Raw genomic sequence first — 15,494 nt, forward strand, 5'->3', positions numbered from 1 at the left:
AACCTGCAGATATGGAGGACAAACTGCATCAAAATTTACAAGTTTGAAAGTCAGCACACCAGACCAGTTTGAAGTAGGGGTCCCTAGCCTCCAAGATCTAATGTCTGATGATCTGAGGTGTACTAGTAACAGAAATAAACTGCACAATAAATGCAATGTGCTTGAATCATCCTGAAACCATCCCCTCGACCCAACCCAGAATCCGTGGAAAAGTGGTCTGCCACAAAACTGATCTCTGGTGGCAAAAAAGGTTGGGGACCACCACTTTAAAGAGAAAGAAAAAATAACACATCTAAGACAGGTCTCATTAGTGCTGAAAAAGCTATTCTATCTTGAACCAACTTGATTAAGTGATTATATCACTTTAGGGTAAATGGTTCAAAAAAGGCTTGTGATACTTAATGTGTTAAAAGTTTTATAGCTTGTTATTAAAAAAAAAAAAGTTCCCTAAACTAAGATAGAAAGAGAATCATTTAGCAACCATTAAGAGCAATCACCCTGAAGAGCAATGAGTGTTCTGTTTCATCATGCAGAAAGGCAGTCATTTCCGGTTAAGTACTAATTATATAAACATCTGATTGAGAACAGGATAGAGGAGAAACTGGTCAATCCATGGCTAACGCAAAGATCTTCTGAATAATGAGTTCTCAAGTTCTAGACAGACACTACCAGCACAGCTTTGAAAAATACTCAGATATTAAAGACTCAAACCTGCAAGTACATCAACAAAGACCAGAAGAAAGCAAAAAGGCTTGCCAAAAACACATTCACAGAGACTGTCTTCTTCCAAGACAACATAACAAAGCAATCACATATGATCGTAACAAGTGAAATAGAAATCAAAATATGCATAATTCCTTCTAAGCCTTGATATTTCATATTAGAGGTCATTTCCTCCAAGAAACAGAGGGTAACTGTCCAGTCTATTAGTTCCTTAGCGCACTAGACCTTACCCAACACAGGCCTTATTATCCTGTATTGTACCTGTCTGTCTACTTATCCACCTTAATCTCCCTACTCAGCCAAGATTCAATGTGGGTAAGGACCAGGGTCATCACTGTCAGCAGGTCAGTGACTCCACATACAGAGTATTAAAAACATTTTTTGAATGGGTAAACAAGATAGTGGCCATGCAGTGAAAAAGAATTTCACGACCTCAGGTGAAGAATAATTTCTCTATTTTCAAATTGGTTCCTGGAGGGAGTACCCTGAAGTCACGGGGCTCATGGAGCACCATGCTCTTTGCAGCTCAGATGGTAAAAAATCTGCCTGCAATGCAGGAGACCCAGGCTTGATCCCTGGGGTCAGGAAGATCCCCTAGAGAAAGGAATGGCAACCCACTCCAGTATTTTGCCTGAAGAATCCCATGCACAGAAGAGCCTGGTGGGTTACAGTCCATGGGCTCACAAAAGAGTCAGACATGACTGAGCAACCAACACTTTCACTTTCAAGCTTTTTGTACTATGTCAAAATAAGTCAATTCTACCATATGGTTAGAGACACTTCTGCAAGATAAAATACGTAAATACTTTTACTGATGCACTACAAAGGTATAACCCTGAAATCAGAAGTAAAGCTTTCAAACAGTTTAATTAGCTATTTCTGAATTTTTAAAATTAATCATTTCTTAACTACCCATTCATTTTACTAGCAGAAAGGTGGTAGTAAGCACTAAATGTTTAATAAAGAAAAACTTAAAACACAAATGCAGATCATTTTTCTATCTGTTGAGATAAAAACCACAGCTCACTATTAGCAGCAGAATACCTTGGTCTAGTTTTGAAACTAATTTGACACCAACTGCCTAAAGCCATCCAGCTTCTTTTTCGGCTTCATTTCTTCTCTCAATTTTTTTGTATTCCTTTCTTATTCTCCATTATTATTTAGAAGCACATTTTTCAAAGTGTGGCCCCTAGACCACCTGTCCAAATGTAAAGTGCTTCTTAAATTCTGATTTCTGCTGACCATTACACTCAAGTTTCCAGCAGTCACACTCAGAATCTTTGGGGAGAGGGCAGAATCTGTATGTTTAATGCTTCAGCTGATTTTTACATACACTAAAGCCACTCAGCATCTTTTGCTTTAAAATGAGCTTCAACAATTCAGCTGAGTTAAGCAGCAGCCCACAGAAAACTGTGAGGGGCTTGATACGATGCAAACTGAGGATTAGCAATCCCTGTTATAAAGAAATTGCATTTTAGTGCTGCAGTCTCAGAGAGCTTTTGCATGGATAAGTCTTGATCATGAGAAGTCAGATTATTATTATTAAGCAAGTGCCTCACAGACTGTGGAGTTGTGTCATTTTTCATAACAAGATCTTAAATCTCTAGTCTCTTTGAACTAAGCTAAGGACTGATGCTGAGGCTGAAACTCCAATACTTTGGCCACCTCATGTGATGAGTTGACTCATTGGAAAAGACCCTGATGCTGGGAGGGATTGGGCAGGAGGAGAAGGGGACGACAGAGGATGAGATGGCTGGATGGCATCACCGATTTGATGCACATGAATTTGGGTGAACTCCAGGAGTTGGTGATGGACAGGAAGGCCTGGCGTGCTGCGATTCATGGGGTCGCAAAGAGTTGGACACAACTGAGAGACTGAACTGAACTGAAAGTGATCAAATGTCAGTATTATTACTTTAGTCATTTTTTTTCCTAAACTCAATGAAAGCTGAGCTGACCTGCCAATATATTACTGTTTAATTCAAAAGCCTTATTCAGAAATTAAAATAATCTCTTTCAGCCTAAAGTAAATTCCTCACCTATCAATCAACTTGAATTTAAAAATCTGTTTCTGCAGCAAGCTCATAAGGTTCCACTTGGGATAAGCAGACTAGACACTGTGGCTCCATTCATTAAAGATGTCTGCACACTGTGCCAACATGTCCTCAAGATGGAGTGTGGGCTGAGTCCACAGGAGCTTGCTCAGCTGGCTCATTTTAAAATTTGGGGTACCCTCTCAACGTGGACTTCTGGCCACAAACCTATATAAATTTCCTTTTGTACCACCACTCAAATAATTGGAACAGGGCTGAAAAACTGACTGAACATGGAAGATCTGGAGTTAAATTCCAGCTCTACCAACCGCAGAAAAGTCACTCAATGTTTCTGGCTTTGGTTTCCTTATTAGAGAAGAACAATGTGATAACTCTAGGTGAGTGATTCTCAGTTGATGGCAGAGGGGCCAAGGGACAGTAAATTCTCATAAGAAGAAGGGCCCAGTCTGAGAACCATTGCTATGGGGCTCCACTGGTACTGCTGGGGTAGGGCAGTGTGCCTCCATCCAGCTGAGCCATCAGTGGCCTAGAAGTGGAGGACTTTATGATTTATGTTAACCCTTTAAATCTTATTATTGAAGCATGACTTTTCAAATTTTAAAATCTGAAAAATTCTTGGTCTAGTGTTTGATATTTAGGTGGCTGTCCAGAAATTCTCTCCAATAGAAAGCTAAAATTTTCCCCTTAAGGTCTTTCACAGCTGACCAGAAAAAGACACTCACCTAGCTTACTGCTTAGTTAGCGTAACTTTTTTTTTTTTTTTTACCACTTTCTGTTCCCCAACAGTGTTTAAACTTAAATATATCCTTTTATAATGACACATGGTTGAGTGAAAATTAACCAACTCATATCCTGTATAGGAATGTGGTCTTTAGGCTCCAAGAGTTGACTGACAGAGGAAAGGTTATAGAAGACATGCAGAACCACTGCACTCATGTCAGATTATGACATATTATAAATGCATACTCTCCACACATCAATATCTGTTATTTACACTTAAAAATAACTGATAAAAAATTCTATAGGTCTTTTTCCAATTACGAATAGTTGACATTTTCAACATTCTTGTAAGTTCCTTGTAAGTATCTTTTAATTGAAATATAACTGACATATAACATTAGTTACAGGTATATGACATGATTCAGTATATGTATATACTGTGAAATGATCACCACAATAAATCTGGTTAACATCTGTCATCTCAAATAGTTTCTATAAGCAACTCTCAAATGCACAATACAGTATTATTAATAGTAAACATGCTGTACATTACAATCCTAGGGTTCCTTTGTAACTGGAAGTTTGTACTGATTTTGACCACCCCCTACCCGTGGCAACCACCAATTTGTTCTCTGATTCTGTTAAGTTCAGTGTTAAGGCAGCATTTCCTTCTTTTTATTTCTGAATAACACACACAGACACACACACACACATCTGCCTATCCATTCATCCACTGATGGACACTTAGGTTCATTCCATGTTTTGGCTATTGTAAACAATGTTGTAGTAAACACAGTGCTGGTATCTTTTTGAGTTACTGCTTTCCTCTCCTTCTTATAAACATGCAGATGTGGAAATGCTGCATCATAAAGGAGCTCTATTTTTAACTTTTGGAGGAATCTCCATTCTGTCTTCCATAGTGGCTGCACAATTTACATTCCGACCAACAGGGAAGAAGGGTTCCCTTTTCTTCATACCCTCACCAACACTGGTTGTTTCTTGTCTTTTTGATAACAGTCATTCTAATGGGTGATATCTTAATTGTGGTTTTGATTTGCATTTCCTTGATGATTAGTGCTGTTTAGCACTTTTTCATGTACCTGCTGGCCATCTGTATGTCCTCTTTGGAAAAATGTCTACTCATATCCTCTGCTCATTTTTTAATCAGATTTTTTTTCTATTGCATTGTAAGAGTTCTCTATATATTTTAGATATTAATCCCTCATCAGATATATGATTTACAAATATTTTCTCCTATTCTGTAGGGTGCCTTTTCATCTTGTTGATGGTTCCCTATGCTGTGCAGAAGCTTTTTAGTTTAATATAATCCCACTCCTATGTCTTTGCTTTTGGTGTCAAAGCCTAAAAACCACTGCCAAGACCAATGTCAAAGAGCTCACTGCTTATGTTTTCTTCTAGTTTTATGGTTTTAACTCTGTGTTCATCTTTAATCCATTCTGAGTTGATTAGTGGTCCAGTTTTTTAAATTCCATTTGTTGATGGCTGTTCTTGCCCCACTGTATATTCTTGTCTCCTTTGTCATAAATTAACTGCCCACGTAAGCATGAGTTTATTTCTGGGTTCTCTATTATGCTCCATTCATCTGTGCGTCTGTTTTCATGCCAATATCATACTGTTTTGATTACTATAGTTTTGTAATATACACTGAAATCAAGAAGGATGTCTCCACCTATGTTCTTCCTCAAAACTGTTTTGGTTCTTCAGGGTCTTTTGCAGTTCCATACAAATGTTAGGAATTTCGTACTTTTTAATGGTCACAAAATATTTCATCAAGTAGACCTCTGGTTATTTAAACATGTCAGTTTCCAGATAAAAGGGATTTTTCAAGAGAAATACTGCCATTCAAGTAACTCTTAACAGAAAGTTCAAATTGGAAATGTTACTTGACTATGTTTCTAATAGTACTACATATTTTCATTCCAAAGAAACATTCAGTGATCATTTTTAACTTAATTTTCTCTTATGACTTCAATTATTTGAAGACAGGAGACAAGAATGTCTGGTTTCCTAAATTCAGATGTTTCCTATTTAGAATGACTAAATCGACAAGTGTCCCGGATTTTTTGTCAACATCTTATCTATACAAAGGGGAAAAGAAGAATTCCAGTTTGAAGGGTGGCAGATTTCTTTTTCTCTGGTAGTTCCCAGATTCTTGTCTGTCCTTGCTGTAACTGCTGTATTTATCCTTAGTGGTTTTAATAATCCTGTTTCTGACCTCAGATTAGCAATATGATTGAAACTTTGCTTTCTATTCACTGGTTCTGCTTTACCCAGATCCCCAAATCCCTATTTTAAACCTGAGCAAAGAAAAGTGGAAAGTATAAAAATTTTAAAGTCAGATCTGAATTAGAATCCTAGTTCTATCAACAGCTGTAAGATCTCAGGCAAATTACTTAAACCCTATCTGTGCTTTAGTTTCACCTGCTATAAAGTGTGGCTAATGGTGTCTGCCACAAAGGCGCACTTGAGTATTAGACTGGAAAATGTACCGACAGTGCCTGACACAGCAAGACTTCATGACCCCTGATTGGTACTATCCAATAGTGCATACCATAACTATCATTGTTGACATTTCCTTACTCTTATTTAGAATTGGCATTCTTGATCTGTGACTCTCCCTGACAAAGAAATCTATGAATTTAGAAATACCCAACTGGACAAGGAAGGCAGTTACTAATCATGAAGGTTAAAGAGGAAACCCAGCAAGAATCAACTGGGTGCTTGAGATAAGTATGCTGACTTGAATAGAAAACAAAAGAAATCTCAGGAACATTCCAGTTGAAGTATATAAATATACAGAAATCTCTTACTGGCATTTAAAGAAAATGAAATAAAACATAGCTTTTTAGTGGCAATCTAGTTTCCATGGGGAGTTATTTTTCCAGATAGCATAAAATTAGTTTCCTATCTTAAGCTGCACCTGCTGGATAACTAACATTTGTATTATTAAGCCTCAGGACTGAAAGTGCTTTCAATGAGAATTTTCCTCCTACTGTGCCCATCTGTTCTTTTCTTATGGACCCAGGGGAAGCCAAGGCTTAGTAAATATTCAGTTCTTGGACTTCTTTATGATATTTTCATATGAACATTTATATCCACTGAGGAAAATTATAAGACTGTGTGCAAAAAACAACTCACACTTGGATTCCCTTCTTTCACTACCCAAGTGGTCATTATTTTTATGAAAGACTAAGAAGTCACCATACATATATGGCGTAAAGCCAAAGAAAACAAATAATTATAACTTTAAAAGATAAATTTGTCAGGAATAAGTGATCTTTGATATCTGATAATAGCACCAAGATACCTTATTTATTCATATAATACTGGAAAAAATTTACAGCTTAGCCAGTGTTAATGCTGACAGTCAGCTCAGGTTGGGGAAGGCATCAAGACCACTGCCCAGTGGCAGCCACTCCTCATCTGGGTCAGCAGTGGGCTCCTTCACAGGATGCATTTCACTCAGTGATGCTGCTCCTCAACCCAACCAGGTTGGAGCCACGTGAGCGTGCTTGCTGTGACTACCTTCCCTATCATAACAGCAAGCTGGCTGAACTGATCAATAACAAGGTTCTCCCTGTGTGGTATCAACAATTCACAAAGCAAACACTGATTTTACTTAAAAAAATCAAAAGTTCAGAAACAAGGTAAAACTAGCAAGAAATGGATGGTTTCTACATTAACTACAAACATAAAATTCAAGATATATACAAATATTAGTTACAACGTGGCTACTTATGAAATTCCTTGGCAGGCAGAGTTCTGGAAGCAGGTGTTATTTATTGGCAGGCTTAGAGTAGATAAAAAAGGAAAAAAAACAAACTACCTCAGCAGCTGCAAGACTGATGCATACTCCTCTGAATCCCATATGTTCTTTTCTAAACACATGCAGTACAGCTCTCTGATCTGGAAGTGAACAGCATACTTGTGAGGGACCAAAAATGATCTACTAAGTTTGCACATTACTAGTTTGGGAAAATCATAAATGAGCAGGTCAAAAAAAATTTCTTTTTAAAAACAGCCATTTTCTATAGATGACAACAGACTGGGCACATATCACATGGATCAGGCATTTACATAAAACATCATTCACATGGTAGCAAAATGAGATCATATTGGGATTGGCTGATATCACTGGTCACTTTGCAATAAGTAAATTATTAAAATGATGACGTGATTACTAAAAAGAAGGTTTAATGGCAGAAAACAAACAAGTCATTCTTACATATTTATATTTGTTCTCTAAACCTCTGAGTTAAGAATGCAAAGATTTAGGAATACAGAATTCTTCCCTTGCATCCACTCTAAAGATGGTTCACAGGCTTATGTTATGACCCAAATGCCAGCAGAGCATAATTCTGCAAGAAGCAAAAGTACTACTTTCCTTTAGTTCTGGGTATAATGCAAGGTTAACCATTAGGTGGTCTCAAACAGATTCCTTTTTTATTTCACTGAAGTGGAGGATCAGCTCTCTCAGTGTAAGTGACAAAGTATTAAAGAAAATAAATTAAAATGACTTAGCACAAACACACTGAAGGGAAAGCACCACCACTTGGATTCACATGGCTGTTTCTAGTTGTGGCCATCAGAACAAAAAATATTGTTTCAATTACCAGTAACATGTACAGCTGGAATGGATTTAGATTGTGCACACACAGCAAGATGTGGATCCACTGCAAATTCTGAGGCCTGAATGCTACTAAACTCAAAGGGAAAAACCAGTAATAGTCCTACATCAGAGATTCCAAACGAGTAAGTTCTGCTTACCTGTCGACCCAATGGGTACTTGGGAAGAGAAGAGGTGAACTGATGAAGACATCTCAAAGCCAGGAAGTAATTTGTATGGTAAACATGCAGGTTTTCTAGTAATGATTGTGTTTCCTCCTAAAAAAGTCATTACAAATATGTAAGTCAGCAATTAGTAGAATAATAAAATCTAATTTCCAGAAAACTGATGAGAGAAGATTCAGAATTACAAATTAACTTTAAGTCTGAGAATTCATCATGCACACAAAATCTAGGATAACAGTTGGATACTTTTTATTTAGTATCAAGTCTGGTGATATTTTACACATACCAAAACTAACTTTGTAACTAATTTAATTTCCTCTTGTCTAAAGCACTGCCACAAAGACTTGGCCCCTCCAAAATACAAGTGTGCGCAAGAGCACCTGCTGGATGCTTGCCTATGTCAGTCACCTAGTATATACCACAGCAAGGGATGGCCATCATCCTCTAGCTTCAGTGGCATTAGAAGGGTGAAGAGATCACCAGAGCCCCCAGGACCAATGTAATTAATGGTTGCTGTGGTTCCATGATGTTTTAAGCCACACCATGCAGCATTATAGGAACTCAGTTCTCTGACCTGGAATCAAACCAATGCCCTCTGCAATGGGAGCACGGAGTCTTAACCACTGGACTACCAGGGAAGTCCCTGTATGCTTTTCTCATAGTCCTACTAAAGTTGTGTTGAAAGGGAAGGGGAGACTAGTAGAAACACTGCAGCTGACTGCTTTTTCATTGGGATTCTCCAATACCGGTTTTGTTCACTTTACCAATTAAGCAGATGAAACTGAAAATTAGAACCCTGAAGCCAACAAGCTTTATAATTTAGAATCTAAGAAGTGTGATATGGGAGGCAGTCTTAAGAAATCTATAGGATGACCAATCTCACAAATCAGTTTCAAAAGGATTTTCTTTGGAGGGGTGATTAGCAGAGTTTTCTAGAACTTTATGAAATGTTTTAAAAGGGATTTTAAAATACTACACCCTATCATGCATTTTTCGTACTTCAAACACTTTTTATCACTTATTTCTGTAATATTTTCTTAAGAGGATTATGATCTGTGGTACCATCTTCAAAAGTACTGAGCTGTCTTTTTTCCTGCAATATTCTGCAGATACTCAATATTTCAGTGGTCAACCATGCAGAAAATAACACCTCCAGATATCAATGTGCTGCGTTTAGTCACTCAGTTGTGTCCAACTCTTTGCAACCCCATAGACTATAGCCTGCCAGGTTCCTCTGTCCCTGGGAATTCTCCAGACAAGAATACTGGAGTGGGTTGCCATGCCCTCCACCAGGGCACCAGAGCCCTTCCCAATCTAGAGATCAAACCCAGGTCTCCCGCATTGCAGGCGGATTATTTATCATCTGAGCCACCAGGGAAGCCCAAGAATACTGGAGTGGGTTGGCATACCCTTCTCCAAGGGATCTTCCCAACCCAGGAATTGAACTGGGTTTCCTGCATTGCAGGCAGATTCTTTACCAGCTGTGCTACCCGGAAAGCAACCAGATATCAATAAATTCAAACAAATCTAAACTATCTAATATAACAAATCTGATATATTTTCCTGAACTCTAACTCACTTAGAAATCAATTCCCTGGTCAGCAATCTGAGTCATTACCTGAAAGCATAGGGCAAATGAAAGAAAAGCTTTTAGTATCAAAGTTTTTTCCCACCAGTATTTGAGTTAGTTGGTAATTTCAAAAATCTAGGTCTTCTATCATAACAACGAGTATTTTAACTGCCACTGTCAGAGTATACTTAATTTCTATTTTCACTGTAAGCTATAACATAGAGACTGCATTAAGCCACTAATGGCTCACCTTGATACGTGAGTAAACAGGGCAATATTCTGGAGAAAAAGGAATCTATTGCTGAATAATAACTATACTTCATGTACTACCTCTTACTTTTGCTTTGTGGACTAACTATGAATACAAATAACTGGGTGATACAGTAGAAATGAATGACATCTTCACTAAATTTACTCGGATGCGGAAAGAAAAGAAATACTTGACACAGTATGGGCAATGTTGCACACTCCAAGAACTAGATGCCCTGGAGTAAGTGGAAAAGGAAAGATACAAACATGTTTTCTCCCAGACAGTCTTAGTACCTTCACATTTTCCACTGTGCCTCACATCCCTGTGATGATTAGACTTCTAGCCTTTAAAAAACATTTTGTCTTCTTTTGTTTTGTTCCTATAACATGGCAGACTATTTCATCTGAGGATATGGGAGTTATGATTCCAACACTGGAAATAAAACTGGCTACACTGGACTAATTGAGAGATCTGTTATACCTTTCTAAGGGATCTTCAACAGTAATTTTGACCATCTAAAATCTCTGACTTAATGTCCTGACTTCAGAACCTAACTCCATATAAGAAAGATTCCACTGTTATTTATATCTGTGTGTTTATCAGCTGCAACAGAAAACATCACCAATGACTAATTTAACTTTTTCATGTAACCTGTCCTCTAAGTTCTTTGTCTTACTGTGACAGCTACCTGCAAATGCCTTTATGTGTGCAGGGCAACAATTCCTAAAGCACTGTATGAACGTACTTTCAAAAACTTCAGCCCGTAAGAGGTCCTGATGCATGAGAAAATCTCCCTCTTCATACATTACAGCAGCATCACATCACGCTCATGCAGAAACATAGCCTGTTGAAATAGTTCTCCTGTTTTCTATTCATTAAATTTTTCCTCCAGAATCTTTTCCATACCATAGTCATAGCTTCCACAGTTTTATTTCTTAACTGTGTTCGGATGGTCTTTTCAACAGAGATGCACTGCCTGGAAATATTTATTGTTTACCAAAGAAATGTTTTCTTCTTTTCTTAAAACATGAAGACCTCTTGGTCTCTACTGATCTTTGAGACAGATATGGGAAAACAGTGAGCTGTAGGAAAAACAGCAAACACAGTCCCCTTGCTCTTCCCCAAACATGCCAGACAAGCTCCAATCTCACGTCCCTTCCACTTGTGGCTCTGCTTAGAATTTTCTTCCTCCGGATTCCTGAATGGGATGCCCTATAACTTCCTCTTTACTCAAAGCTCACCTTCTTGAAGAGGCTCTTATTTAAAGTTTCAATTTCATTCCCTGTGCACACTGCCAGTACTCCCTTTCTCTCTTTCACTGTTTTCTTCTTAGCAATTATTACTCACAAAAATGTTTTACCTACTCACTTTGATAGCAGGTAAGCTCCACAAAGGCAGGGAGGTTTGCCTGCTTTGTTCACTCCTGTACTAGATTAATACTTGGCCCACAGTAGGCACTCAAGAAGTATTTGTTGAATGAAGTAGTACATGAATGAATGGAGGCCAACATGCAGTCTCTCTCTTCAGTAAGAGCAACTGCTGGAAAAAAAAGACCAACCACTGTTGTCTTGCCGGATATGAGCCAGATTTAGTAGTTTTTCAAAAGAAGACAGAAGTCTGAATTTGTGATATAAAATTTCTCTATTTGCAAATGCTGGCTAAGATTAAAAAAATAAAACCACCAAGAACCTAAAAAATCACACTGATAGCCAGCTGTCAGTTGCCAGTCAATGTGCGTTCAGTTCAGTCACTCAGCCATGTCTGACTCTCTGCAACCCCATGAACTACAGCACGCCAGGCCTCCTTGTCCATCAACAACTCTGGGAGTTTACCCAAACTCATGTCCATTGAGTTGGTGATGCCATCCAACCATCTCATCCTCTGTCGTCTCCTTCTCCTGCCTTCAATCTTTCCCAGCATCAGGGTCTTTTCAAATGGGTCAGCTCTTCACATCAGGTGGCCAAAGTACTGAGTTTCAGCTTTAACATCAGTTCTTTCAATGAACACCCAGGACTGATCTCTTTTAGGATGGACTGGTTGGATCTCCTTGCAGTCCAAGAGACTCTCAAGAGTCTTCTCCAACACCACAGTTCAAAAGCATCAATTCTTCGGCACTCAGCTTTTTTTATAGTCCAACTCTCACATCCATACATGACTACTGGAAAAACCATAGCGTTGACTAGATGGACCTTTGTTGACAAAGTAATGTCTCTGTTTTTTAATATGCTATCTAGGTTGGTCACAACTTTCCTTCCAAGGAGTGTCTTTTAATTTCAAGGCTGCAGTCACCATCTGCAGTGATTTTGGAGCCAAAAAAAAAATAAAGTCAGCCACTGTTTCCACTGTTTCCCCATCTATTTGCCATGAAGTGATGGGACCAGATGCCATGATCTTTATTTTCCGAATGTTGAGCTTTAAGCCAACTTTTTCACTCTCCTCTTTCACTTTCATCAAGAGGCTCTTTAGTTCTTCTTCACTTTCTGCCATAAGGGTGGTATCATCTGCATATCTGAGGTTATTGATACTTCTCCCAGCAATCTTGATTCCAGCTTGTACTTCATCCAGCCTAGCATTTCTTATGATGTACTCTGCATATAAGTTAAATAAGCAGGGTGACAATATACAGCCTTGACAGACTCTTTTTCCTATTTGGAACCCGTCTGTTGTTCCATGCACAGTTCTAACTGTTGCTTCCAGACCTGCATACAGGTTTCTCAAGAGGCAGGTCAGGTGGTCTGGGATTCCCATCTCTTGAAGAATTTTCCACAGTTTATTGTGATCCACACAATCAAAGGCTTTGGCATAGTCAATAAACTGGAAATAGATATTTTTCTGGAACTTTCTTGCTTTCTTAATGATCCAGCAGATGTTGGCAATTTGATCTCTGGTTCCTCTGCCTTTTCTAAAACCAGCTTGAATATCTGGAAGTTCACAGTTCACGTACGATTGAAGCCTGGCTTGGAGAATTTTGAGCATTACTTTACTAGCGTGTGAGATGAGTACAACTGTGTGGTAGTTTGAGCATTCTTTGGCATTGCTTTTCTTTGGGATTGGAATGAGCTCTGACTTTTTCCAGTCCTGTGGCCACTGCTGAGTTTTCCCAATTTGCTGGCATATTGAGTGCTGGCAATGTGTAATACAACCATTTAAATATGCCATTTCCAGTCACATAAATTATGTCTGTCTCTCATTCATTCAAAAATCATTACTGTTTACTCATATGACAAGGCCTCCATCATTAAGGATTATTTACATTTTTTTACAGAAGCCAATGACTATGTAAAACTTAAATATATATATAGGTAAATAAAACATGATTAGTAGAATAATATGTGCCATGATACTTAGTTCTTGCATTTATTTCTCTTCTTTCCAGAGTACTTATCACTTTCGTGTCTAGAATTATATGCATGGGGTGAAAGGTGAGCTCAAGAAAACTAAATCAAAGTATGTAAAAGTGACTAAATTTATGCAACTTATTCCTTTCAATTAATTCACTGCTCATTGAAAGCTGGTAAAACAAACAAATTTTAGGATTAAAATGCATCAGCTGTCCAAGAACACAGCATTTTCTTATTTATCATCTTGATAGAACTAAACGTTATTTTTCTCATTAGAGAGAAATTTTAGCTGAAGATGATTCCAGGCTTGAATTCTCACATGGTAGCTACCTAGAGAACAGCAAACCATGGCTTTCTCCTAGTTCCCTGGGTGGAAGGAGTGCTAATCTTCTTGTCTCTCCCAGTCCTTTGGCCTCCATACTGCTACCCTGGCATTTATATCAGAAACACTTGAGGAAGGGTTTGGATTGAAACTGCCAATTTCTCACACATTACCCTGCTAACGCCTAGCTTGTCTGATCACACTTGGTAGTTTGTTTGGAGAGATTTTCTCTTTTCCTCCCCTTTTATTATTTTTTCAAATAGATTTTCCCCTCCTCTTGTCCTTTAGTTCTATATCAAAACAAAACAAAACAAAAAACAGAAAGAAGAGGTAGGCAGAAAGGTGAAAGGCAGGTCTCCACCAAACTTGTGATAAGCATACTAAACTACCTCTAACTCATCCTCCAGTTCCTCACTTGAATTCAATAAAATAAGCATGCTGTACCAGGTTATCTTTCTAATAGTAATTATGTTACAACTTTTAAGACATTCTCTTACTCCCAGCTCTTCAGTTCAGTTCAGTTCAGTTCAGTCGCCCAGTTGTGTCCGACTCTTTGCAACCCCATGAATCGCAGCACGCCAGGCCTCCCTGTCCATCACCATCTCCCGGAGTTCACTCAGACTCACGTCCATCGAGTCAGTGATGCCATCCAGCCATCTCATCCTCTGTCATCCCCTTCTCCTCCTGCCCCCAATCCCTCCCAGCATCAAAGTCTTTTCCAATGAGTCAACTCTTCGCATGAGGTGGCCAAAGTACTAGAGCTTCAGCTTTAGCATCATTCCTTCCAAAGAAATCCCAGGGCTGATCTCCTTCAGAATGGACTGGTTGGATCTTCTTGCAGTCCAAGGGACTCTCAAGAGTCTTCTCCAACAGCACAGTTCAAAAGCATCAATTCTTCGGTGCTCAGCTTTCTTCACAGTCCAACTCTCACATCCATACATGACCACAGGAAAAACCATAGCCTTGACTAGACAGACCTTTGTTGGCAAAGTAATGCGTCTGCTTTTCAATATGCTATCTAGGTTGGTCATAACTTTTCTTCCAAGGAGTAAGCGTCTTTTAATTTCATGGCTGCAGTCACCATCTGCAGCGATTTTGGAGCCCCAAAAAATAAAGTCTGACACTATTTCCACTCTTTCCCCATCTATTTCCCATGAAGTGATGGGACCAGATGCCATGATCTATGCCTTTAAATCAACTTAGGCACGTAAGCTTAGAGACATGAAATACTGACTAGTCAAAATAATAAAACTTCAGCTGTCACCTGCAAGAGACTGAATTTCAGTTTTCTACATACCATGAAGTTTAATGCTTTAAGAAGATGCCACACAGCTTTAAATAAGATTTGAATAAAAATACATAAATTTATTTTCTTACACAAGGTATATGAAATTAGTCACTCATTACATAATGAGCATAAGTAATTACTTAACAAGACAGGATCAACATGCATAGCAAATCATTATTACTAATATAGAATGCAGCTGGTTTAGAGGGCACAAGATTAAAATAGACCTAATCTTACATACAGTGTTGGGACAGACATAAAAACTACTAATGGGGAAAAGCTGTTAATATTCTCCTGCCACCGAAACATTTTCTCATAGAAAGCAAGATAATTTTCCACTACTTACTAAAAAAAATCTTTTCAGTATATCAAAAACCAGTTTTTTTATTATCAGATAAAAATTATGCAAATATG

The 15,494-nt window shown here is 38.3% G+C and overlaps 1 protein-coding gene across 2 annotated transcripts in view; it reads right to left on the minus strand.

Annotated features, from left to right (window-relative positions):
- The window catches only part of ORC3 (origin recognition complex subunit 3), a 70,572-nt gene that overhangs the window by 16,727 nt on the left and 38,351 nt on the right, over window positions 1-15,494 (minus strand). For both annotated transcript variants that reach the window (XM_052645846.1, XM_052645845.1), the window contains exons 12-13: window positions 8,286-8,402; window positions 7,345-7,424 (exon numbers count right to left, since the gene is read on the minus strand). In XM_052645846.1, the coding sequence (XP_052501806.1) occupies window positions 7,345-7,424; window positions 8,286-8,402 (197 nt within the window). The remainder of the gene's footprint in view (window positions 1-7,344; window positions 7,425-8,285; window positions 8,403-15,494) is intronic.

Source organism: Budorcas taxicolor, chromosome 9 (genome assembly GCF_023091745.1).
Source record: "Budorcas taxicolor isolate Tak-1 chromosome 9, Takin1.1, whole genome shotgun sequence".
Taxonomy (NCBI): Eukaryota; Metazoa; Chordata; class Mammalia; order Artiodactyla; family Bovidae; genus Budorcas; species Budorcas taxicolor.